The 10,939-nt window shown below is 42.5% G+C and overlaps 1 protein-coding gene across 1 annotated transcript; it reads left to right on the top strand.

Moving 5' to 3' along the window:
* Positions 1 to 2,912: 2,912 nt before the first annotated feature.
* Positions 2,913 to 9,180, top strand: opn6a (opsin 6, group member a). The gene is made up of 6 exons (XM_019870324.1): positions 2,913 to 3,159; positions 3,559 to 3,764; positions 6,017 to 6,116; positions 6,860 to 6,964; positions 7,041 to 7,264; positions 8,568 to 9,180. The coding sequence occupies exons 1-6, from the start codon at positions 3,021 to 3,023 to the stop codon at positions 9,036 to 9,038; spliced, it is 1,245 nt and encodes a 414-aa protein (XP_019725883.1). The 5' UTR covers positions 2,913 to 3,020; the 3' UTR covers positions 9,039 to 9,180.
* Positions 9,181 to 10,939: the final 1,759 nt, after the last annotated feature.

The raw sequence follows: 10,939 nt of genomic DNA on the forward strand, positions 1-10,939 counted from the left end.
ACCAGAGAAAAAGTTATCATCTCAAGCCCCAAGTTACAGTGGCTCACTGTTGGTGCAGATTCTTTTGGTATCCAAGAGAAAATATACCTGATCTTTCTCATATGTCTCGCCTTCACGTATCTTAACACCAAAGTGAGCGATGGACCGACAATGCAGAGAGCACGGTCAGCCATGTGCAGCACCTGCTGATTGCTGTTTTCCCTGTTGAATTTCGACCTTGTAGTTTAGCGACGGTGTAATCTTGGTTGCCAGCTGTCCTCAGCACCTCCATGCAACACGCACTTTCACCGACACACAACTGCTATTTGTGCTGTCACAGACATATATACGTCAGGCATCTAGTTATTATGTTCCTTGAATTTAATACCCTTTTATATACTTTATTAATTTCACAAGGGGATTTGGTGGGGGCAGATTTTCCAAATCTCTTCAGGGCAAGACCTGAATTAGAAATGTGGTTCCTCACTGAGATCCATGCATTCATTTTCGATACAGTTTGTACTTGTAAGCTAAAGTTGATCAAAGCTGACTTTGGGTGGAAGGTGGTGTACACCCCCATGTCTGGTCGTCAGCCAATCCCAAGGCACATGGACTAACTTGTCTCACTCAACATTCGCGCCAGTGGACAAGTTAGACTCTTCAATGAACCTATCATACATTTTGGGGATGCAGGAGGAAGCTGAGATTTGACCATCGAACCTCAGAAGGGAGAGCCAGATGTGCTGACTCAAAAGGCGCTGTGTTGCCCCCACTGGGAGCCAAACTAAAATATATTATATATAGTCTAAAATTGACACAATTTATGAGAACTATGAATCAAAAAGTCCATCAACAAAATGTGCTCACTTGATTAAAAAGTTACAAATCAGTGAGCCAATACAAACGGACTCATAAAGAGCAACCCCATCCCCTGACCTGTTTAAGTGCAAGTGCCTTGCTCAAGAGCATCACAGAAACAGAACTAGCATCTCTCCAAGAGCCAGTAGCAATTTCACCATTCCTGCTGCCCTGAGCCACCCCTCAAAAAAGTATAAATTTAGCAAGTTCACATTTGGCACCAATAAGCACAGTTTCAGTCAGAAACCATTCTCAAGTTATTTAAACTGGAAGGCTCGTTCCACCGAGGAATCCACTAAGCTCCGGGACTCTGGTCCCGCACGTGCACTGATCAGTGCAGAGCTTGTTTTTCAAGCGACGTCTCTCGGTTGAAGGCAGGGGCCGAGCGATGACTGGGCTCTTGTGTTTGCTGCTGGATGGGTGACAGCTTGGGTCAGAGGTTCATTTTTCTCTTAGCTCCATCCCTCTCTCTCACTCGACCCGGCGGCCCAGCGGCTCAAAGAAAGGATTTGACAGAGGGGAACTTCGGAAGCTCCGAGGCATCTGGCAGCAGCAGTGGCCTTCCCGTTCACATCCTGAGGGCCAGCAGAGCGGCTCTGTGGCAACCAGGAGACTTTTTTAAACAAGGTGCACACTGTGACTTCAATACAGAGTAAATTGTGCAGGCACCTGAGATTCCTCCTTTTGTGGCAAAAAGTATTACGATGAGAAGGTAGCAGGAGGTGTGGTAAAGTCTACATTGAACAAAAGAAAGTGAAATCATCCCTAACCCCCGAACCCGCCGCCTACTGTATCGTTTCTCTTTGTACGGCTTGCAGATGGTCCCACCGTCATGACTGATCATTGAATCAGTCTGATGATCTGTGATCATTACTCACATCGTTTGATATTCTGGCCTCAATTACATCGAAGTGCCGCCACGCAAGTGTGACGTCGGCCATCACACACATCAACCTTGTCTTGCGGAAGTGATTTCACCTCTCTTGAGGAAAACCAATATGTGATATGCTTTGAAAAAAGGCTTTTACTGATAGCTTGGACAGGACTGAAATTACTGCCAGACCACACAACACAGTGTGGGCCTTTTTCCCAGCAGTTCTGTTCATGACTTCCTCCTTGCTGGGATGATGTAAAGCGACAAGATGTTTTTCCAGTAACTCTCTTGAAAATTTGCATGGCGGTGTCGGTTCAGCTGATGGAACAGCTGCTCTTTTGCCTCGAGTAACATGAGAGGATCTTCACCGCTGTCACGTCCAAGCGCAGAGACAGCAGGGCCAGCTGCAGCACGGCGTCCTTGTGGGAGGGCTCCAAACAGAGGGAAGCCGCTTGCATGGCTTTGTCTTAAGGGTTTAATCACTGATATTACTCCTCCTAGTTAATCCAAACAACCCGGAGGCTGCACAATATGTTGGGAATTTAGGTTTGGCTGGTACTTACTTTGTTTTTTCTGTCTTTATTCTGTTGGCTCCAACTCAATTAAATGCGCACGCAGATCACCCAAGTTCTATTCTTTGCTCTGTCATTTCTTTTACATTTATTATAAGTTAAGTGCGTTATATCTTGTTGCACGCTACACAGTGAACCCAACCACACACTTGCAGGCATGCACAGGGACTCAGGGGTTCAGTGCCTTGCTCAAGGGCACCATGACCTATGCAAATGTGGGTTACATTTAATCCCTTTGTTAATTAAATAATATTATTTGATTGTTATTTCGGTATTTGGTTCAAACAATGCAAATCAAACAGTGCTGATATATTCAAGAACCTGAATTAGAGTCCACACAATGTATTAATTTGAACATAAAAATACAACTATTTGTTTTCAAGAACTACATTCTGGATGCACATTAACGGTGATGAGAATCCCTTTCTTTTGCTTCCTCAACTCAAGAAGTTTGATATATGGCTGCATACGTTTTGCAAAAATGAATCCTGGTGATCGTGCATTTTATTGTTTCCTGCCGGCGAGCATTTCAACATCTCTCCGCTTAGTTGTTATCAAATAGTTAGGATTAGCTCTACCATCATTGGGACAGTGAGCTCTGAGGTATTAGAGGCCGTGTCTAAGCAGGATTTAAAACGAACAGACCGTTCGTCTCGACTGGAGGATCACAGGAGTGTCCTGCGGAAGGAGAAGAGAGCGCAGCGAGAGTTCATGCCTTGGCGTAACCCACTCAGGCCATGGAAATAACACTGAAGGCTTTTCCTATGAAGGTTGTCAATATTCCATGGAGGAATAACAACCTGAGTAATCTGCATTCAGAGCCTCCGCTGTCTGAACATGGAGAGACGATCATTGGAATCTACTTGCTGGTTTTAGGTGGGTCAGTTGTTACTTAAAACAGTACTTATCGTGGCAAACTTGACCTACTGATGATGTTTTTGTCAGATGTTATTGTCAGTGAGAACACCACAGACAAAGTTTAAGGTTAGAAGGTTAGGTTAGAAAAACAAGGTCTCAGCAGTTCATTATATTACGTCATTAAGTTGCTTCTCAAAGGCCTAGGTTCACCCATGAAATGACCAAGTTTGCAGGCATTTTAATGATACGACAAACAATAAAATGCAGTTTCACGTCTTCTCCCATCTGGTATTCTTATATGTACTTGATCTTAATCACAGTGTAGTAAAAAAGCTAAACGTGCATTCTAATGAATCATAATCTTTGACTCAACTGTTCCACCAATAATCATATGGTTACAATTTTGTCCTTTTACAGGTTGGTTGTCGTGGTTTGGTAATAGCCTCGTGATGTTTGTCCTGTACCGACAAAGGGCTTCTCTACAACCTACAGATTTCCTCACTTTTAATCTTGCCATCTCGGATGCCAGCATCTCAGTATTTGGTTACTCCAGAGGAATTTTGGAAATATTCAATATCTTTAAGGACGATGGTTTTATAATCTCCTGGATTTGGACCTGTCAGGTAAAACGATCACTCCAATTTCAAAACGTCACGAACACAATCATGTTCTTGAGTGATGCCACGTGTATGCATCTGCTTCCTTAATTTTGCCAATCCCAACTAATGAAGTAAATTAAAGGAACCTGTCTTTGAGTGGCACAAGGTACACATGTGAATGCGTGTGTGTGAAAGGGATTTCGCGCGTAGCTGCATGCATGTGTGCTGAAGGTTAAATCTGTAATAAGATTACAGCACGCGGAGGCTTTTACACAAGGTAACTCTCTGACCACAATATCAACCGTTAACAACCAAACACATCAAAAGAAGCTGAAGAATGTTCCCATAACATTCCTAAACATTCATCGCAATGACCGGTGAGTAATTATCATGTCCGTGGATGAACCAAAATTGCGTATCTAGAACTCACTAGAGCACAAGCCCTCAAAATCAGACGGAGCGATCTCATCTCTTACACATTCAACTGTGACGGAGGAAAAAAAATGTATTGCTGAGCCTTGCTTTTTATTTCACCCGAGAAAGGAAGAGGGCAGGGCTCGGCGACAGGAATAAAGGAGGCAAGAAGGTGAAAGTGCATGAGAAGCATTAGCCGGTTTTGGCATGAATCATGATGAGACATGAACGGTTGCAAGCTCTGCCTGACCCGCGCATTCTGCGTTTTATTTCTGTCATTCTCCAAATGGCTCAAAACAGGGTGCTTACACAATTTGAAGACTGCCGCTACCTAATGAGATTTCATTGACTTAATGTCACACGTGAAATCAGACATGGAGGAGCGGCACAATGTGAGGGTGAAGGTAATGTGATGACGGACAGTAATAGGATTACGACTAAGAAAGATCAAGAAAAGGGCTCAAGTCAGAGACCTCAACTGGCTCGTGTCACCTGCAAATGGCACAACAGGGGGTGTCGGGGGTGCACAGTCAAAGCCAGACGGAATCCAAGTACAGTCGTATCATTCCGTTTCAGGAGAGCTAGGATTAAAAGATAATCAAACATTTGTCTTTCCAAACAATGGACTTGGGGAAGTAAAAACATCCTAAACCCCAACTTCACAGACAGCACATAGTGTGTTAGAGGATAAAACTTTTGTAGGTTTCACACAGGCATAATTAAGTAGATCACCAAAATTTTGTGGCAAAAATTAGGTGTGCCCCCCCCCCAAAAAAAATGTGTACAGTATATGGTATAGCGATTCTTCTTGCTGTTGCCAGGTTACACAGCAGCAAAACCACCCAGAGAACTAGCAGTCAAATAGGCAGACACACATACGGAAAGCAATCCCAAAAAAGACAATTAATGAGAATTTAAATTCTACTTCTGGAAAAATATGCCTCCAAAGCCGTTTTTTTTCGTTCAAAAAGCCATCAAGCAAAATATTTTACCTCTGAAAGCATTAACGGACCAACTCCTAGGGCCCTATGATAAATCGATCTGCTGATATTAATTTTTTCAACCAAAATCTGATTCTTTTTTTTCCCTATTAATGAACACATTACAACACAAGACAATGATAATGACATTCAAAAATTAACCCCCCAAATAAGTGACTGTTGATTTTTCTCATTATTGTATAGTGAGACAAATACTATAAGGACAAAGTATTGTAAAACAGTCCAAATGTTCTGCCTGTAATACATACAGTATCTTTATTGTAAAAATGAAAAATCAGCACCAGTCTCAAAAATTCCATACTTTCAAGCATGGGCCCTACACTAATTACACACATTTTGCATTTAATACGGCTTTTTGGTGAGTCTTCAGTCAAAAACAAGCACCATTCTTAAGGTGTGTTACAAAAACAAGAGTATCAAAAGAGAAGACAAACAATGCACATCGAAAGTTACCAACTTATGACTCCAGCGTCAACTGTATGCGTCATCCCTTTTCAATCACAGTTCCGCTAAACTGCTTCAAGGTTAACTATTAACACTTGAGTGACTTGACTATTAAATATACTAAAAATGTGATTCATGAAGAGCGACTGAAATTTTACTTTTATTTTGTCTTCATGATAGGTCATCTAAGTCAGACTATTGTATGGCTACTTAGGCTATTAAAAGGTTACCTAAAAATACCAATGCAGTACATATAAATGCAAAAATGTGTTTACATATCTGAACATATCAGAAGTGTCCCATAAGGAATCACGCTCAACCTTGGAAGTATTGGTAAAGCCCATAACAAAATCATCACTAAAATGTAAATATTGTAAATGTCCTCATTCTTCGATGCATCTCTGTGCATCCATTTAGGTGGACGGTTTCTTCACGTTGCTATTTGGCCTGGCGAGCATCAACACTTTGACCGTAATCAGTGTCACCAGATACATCAAGGGATGCCACCCCAACAAAGGTCTGATTCTGCTCTCACACCAAACAAGCTTCTCACCCGTGTCCACAATACAGTCTTCACATTCCACTAGTTCCTGCCCGAGACAGGGGTTTAATAAAACCTTAATACCAACTTCAGAGGTGGAAACAACCACCACTTGTCCCCTGTGATTCCACATGCCAACATGTCATGAAGTTCCTTAAAGTGACAGTTTGTATTTTTGAGTCTGTGTGATGACCGTTTTAATCATGCCCATGTTTGTGGTCAGTCATCAAAGTCAAATCTGTCATTTGACATTGGCGGTGACATGTTTGGTCTATGTGGGATAACATTTGATGTGCCTCATTTAGGGCTGAACCTGTTAACCACACTGTACCATTTGTTGCCTTATAACACAAAGCAAATTCTACAAAAGAGTACTGCAAACTTTACTGTATGTCACAAGGCTTTATTGACATATGATAAGTGAGCCGAGCACAGAGAAGTGGTTTTCTTCCAAAGAACGCAAAGCTGCGTGTACCTAGTCAACAGAGGTCTTTTTTATCATTATTCTCTTGTGTTTGTTGAGGTTGTTATCATAAGAAAGGACCTACTTGCTCACTTATTGTCACATTCCGGAATTGATAAAAGCAAAAATTCTTCCTTGTTAAGTCTGTTAGTTGCCATTTTTCTGATTTGTCTTCACTCATTCATGAGAGATTCTTGGATAGAAGGTTGCACCTTAATTCAGTGTATTATTAATACGCTTAATCCTTTTTTTGTAGGTTGCTGCATCAGCATGAACACCATTGCAATATCACTGATTTGCATTTGGACCGGAGCAGCATTTTGGTCCATTGCACCATTGCTGGGCTGGGGCAGTTACACAGGTCTGTAGAAGGAGGATATTTTGACTGAAAATATCCTCAACTTCTTATTCTCATAATCACGTGTCTGACAATGCAGATCGAGGATATGGAACCTGTGAGGTGGACTGGTCCAAAGCCAATTACTCCACTATTCACAAGTCTTACATCATCTCCATTCTCATTTTCTGCTTCTTCATCCCTGTGATGATCATGCTCTCCTCCTACGTTTCCATCATCAACACGGTCAAAAGCACTAATGCCATGTCAGCCGAAGGTTGCCTCACTGCCCGCCAAAGGAAGGTGGAGAGAGACGTCACAAGGGTATGCAAATACTCCCCCCTCAGGCCCCCAAAGTAATGCTGTTTCCAAACTTTGTGTTATTTTTGCCATCGCAGCAGGACGTTAGGTCTAGAGGTGAGCTTGTCTGTTTCACAGTTTGAGGTTAGGAGTTCAAATCTTGGCCCCGGACTTCCTGAGTGGAGTTAGTATGTTCTCTTGATGCTTGCATGGATTTTCTCCAGGTACTCTGGTTTCGTTCCACATTCAAATACATACGTTAGGTTTATTGAAGATGCTAAAGTGTCTTTAGGTGGGAATGTCAGTGTGAATGGTTGTTTGTCTAGATGTGCTCTGTAACTGACTGGCTGGTGACCAGTCCACAGCATACCACCGTCAACTGGGATTGGCTTCAAACCTAATGAACTGAGCAGTAGAGAAAATGCATGAATGGAAGTCGTAGTCACTGTTTTTAAACTAAATTGATTTTTAAAGGTGAACCATGTGAACCCCTCATTAACGGGCAAATGCAGGGACTCAAGGAAAAGCCAAAATACCACGCTGTAACCCCTTAATCCAGTCCTTCTCAAATAATGAGGCGGGCCCACCCGGGGAGAGGGGTGGGTGCGGTACAATGGCAGGGAACATGCTTTTTAGAACTAGAATAAAGTATGATTGCACATCCACTACAGTAGGTGGCAGTGGCACTCTCATTGTCAGAGTGTGTGCAGGTAATATCAACGCTCAGGTGCAGGGTTTTTCAACAATGCTGGAGCAGGAAAATGGCATTCATATGTGAGCTGTAGCTTATTCCTTAATGCCAGCCTTATTCAAACAATACAGTCCAAAATGTCAGAATACATTGTTGCTCTTTCAGTGAAGCAACGCTAAATAGCGTTTGCATGGATGGTTATGACATCTGCCTCACAGTTCTGAAGTTTGGGGTTAAAAACCCATCTTCCTATGTGAAGTTTGGATGTTCTCCCCCATACTCGTGTGAGCTTTCTCGCGTTCCGAAAAACATGCTTGAAGACTCCTAATCGTTTATAGGTGTGATTATGAGAGAGAATAGTTGTTTGTGCCCTGTGATTGACATCTTGCCCAAATTCAGCAAGGGTAGGCTGCGGGTTACGTGCATCCATACTGAGGATAGGCAGAATACAAAATGGATGGACGTTTGTGTGGCCTGAGTGTTCCTTCAGCAATTGTCCTATACAGTCTCCCCCTGCTGGCCATTAGAGAGGATGTGAACTTGCACTCAATTCATTGCCTGCACAGCATACAGCCCATGTTTTTTCTTAGTCTTCTCGTAATCCTGACGATTGTGACCTCATGTTCCTCCCTCTAGATTTCCATTGTAATTTGCACGGCTTTCATCATGGCCTGGTCGCCCTATGCAGTCGTGTCCATGTGGTCTGCCTGGGGGTTCCACGTGCCAAGCACAACCAGCATCATCACCCGGCTCTTCGCCAAGTCGGCCAGCTTCTACAACCCGCTCATCTATTTCGGCATGAGCTCCAAATTTCGCAAGGACGTGTGCACCCTGCTGCCATGCGCAGGGGAAAACAGAGATGTGATCCGTCTGCAACGCTTTAAAAATGTGAAGCTTAAGGGTGAGGCCACGCCCCCACCCGCACCACTTCCTGTCCAGGTACTCGAGGCCAAATACACAGTGAAAGAAGCGATGCAATACAATCCTGAGAGTGACTCGGGAGTCAATAGTCCTCCTCGGACTCCTCCATTTCACAAACAAGAGATCTTCCATATTAATTTGCCCTCACATATCGAAACATCAGAATATTGCTGTGACAGACTTTAAAGACTGAGCCATTCTACTCGAAACCATACTTGAATTATTATATGAAAATAAAGAGAGAATTTTCTATTTTTTGCTCTTACTCATCTTAATAAAAGATGTAAAATGCATTACTACGTTCAATAAATTATTTTCTGCCTGCAGAGTCATGCTGTGATGTCTTTAAAGGAAAGCTACATGTGTGGTTTTGATTGGTAGTAATGAATTAGTTTAGCTTGGGAAAACATCAGAGCTGAAAAATACACCTCTATATTGATATGTTTCGCTTTTATGGCAACATTTTCAAGACGTGAGTACATCCATGTTGCCGGGTCCAATGAGACGTAGCGTTTGTGTATACTCCCTGTCCGTGATAATAACCACATTTGAGAGTGAGGAGGACACTAAGAAAAACAATGCCAGAATGCATTGCAAAAATTTGCAAGGGGTCAAACAAAAACAGATTCACGATGGCAGGTTATTTGACAATTCTTACATAAAGTGTATTCACGCAAGTTTTGTCAATTTCATAGACTAGGGGTGTTTGACAGTTTTGAGATGGGTCAAGCCACGCAGGTGACATTAAAAACCAACACCGTGCCGAGTGTTTTTAATAAGCCAGAGAGGTTGGAGCTGAGCTGAATTGCCCGAGGGAGGATCTGTGCTTATGCTCAAACTTTCGGGGTCCCCGGTGACGCAGGCGGGGCCTGCGTTCATAAATTAAGCCACTGAGACACCGCATCAAAGCAGCACTGCTTCGATCATGTGCGTAAGCAAGGGCATATGATTTCCAGGATTGTCCATGCATGTGTAGCTTGCGAATGAGCACCATAATTGCTTCACCTCATGATCCACTGATTCACTGAAGTGTATTATGTGCAATCGAAAGATCATCCGACGCTCATCTTTCACATCAAAAGTGGAATCGCATTCAGGAGACTTATTTACAAAAACGACCAGTCTAGTCCAATATTTCCAGTTTACATGGCAACCAGCTATATTATTTTCAAAAGAGTTTTGAAAGTAGTTCAATATAAATGAAAAATAATGAAATTACCAAATGAATTATAGGAAAAATATATATTTGTGCAAACAGTATATGTATGTGAAGTATCTCCTCAGTCATTCTAGCCATCATCAGGACTAACCTGGATTCATACATGACAGGTCACAACTGGAAATGACCATATTGTTCCCATAAAATTTAAGCATAAAGCTTCCCAAAACATGTAATGTTGACAGAATCAAGCTTCAGTGGTCAGACCAGCTTCAAACAAAGTTGCTCAGTGGCACCAAAACATCTGGAAACTGTCTCCATCTCATCCCAGGTATGTGATGGCACTCACGCACATGGTGCCTCCGGCTTCTCATGCTAACGTACTTCCTACGTCCCAGATTCTCAGAGGGATGCCAGACTGTGTGCGTATGGTGTCTGCGAATCAAAAAAGAAGCTTTTGTTAACACTATCAGCGGGTTCAGTGTTTTACAGTGGTCCGGCCTTGTGTTCACAATCTAAGACAATACTCTTCTTCTTCTTTCTGTCATTATATTATGGCAGCTAATCACAACTGGATTCTCCACAAGGAACTTAACACACACACACACACACACACATATATATATATACCAATTAGTTTTCCACATGAGCAATTAGTCTGGTAAAAGTGATGAGGAAAAACATGCCTTAACGGAACAAAGGTTCATTGTGTGGTGGTCCTCTGCCTCAATAGGCAGGATACAATGGTCAGTCACAGGGCACATATAGACAAAACTAACTGGACAATTAAGAGCCTTCCGTGACCTAACATGCATGTTTTTAGAATGTGGGAGACAGCCAGAGGAATGACAAAAACCCACGCAAGAAATGATGAGAACATGCAAACAGATAGAAAGACAAGATGCAAACCCAGAACCTCCGAGCTATG

The sequence above is a fragment of the Hippocampus comes genome, unplaced genomic scaffold (assembly GCF_001891065.2).
Source record: "Hippocampus comes isolate QL1 unplaced genomic scaffold, H_comes_QL1_v1.1 scaffold76, whole genome shotgun sequence".
Taxonomy (NCBI): Eukaryota; Metazoa; Chordata; class Actinopteri; order Syngnathiformes; family Syngnathidae; genus Hippocampus; species Hippocampus comes.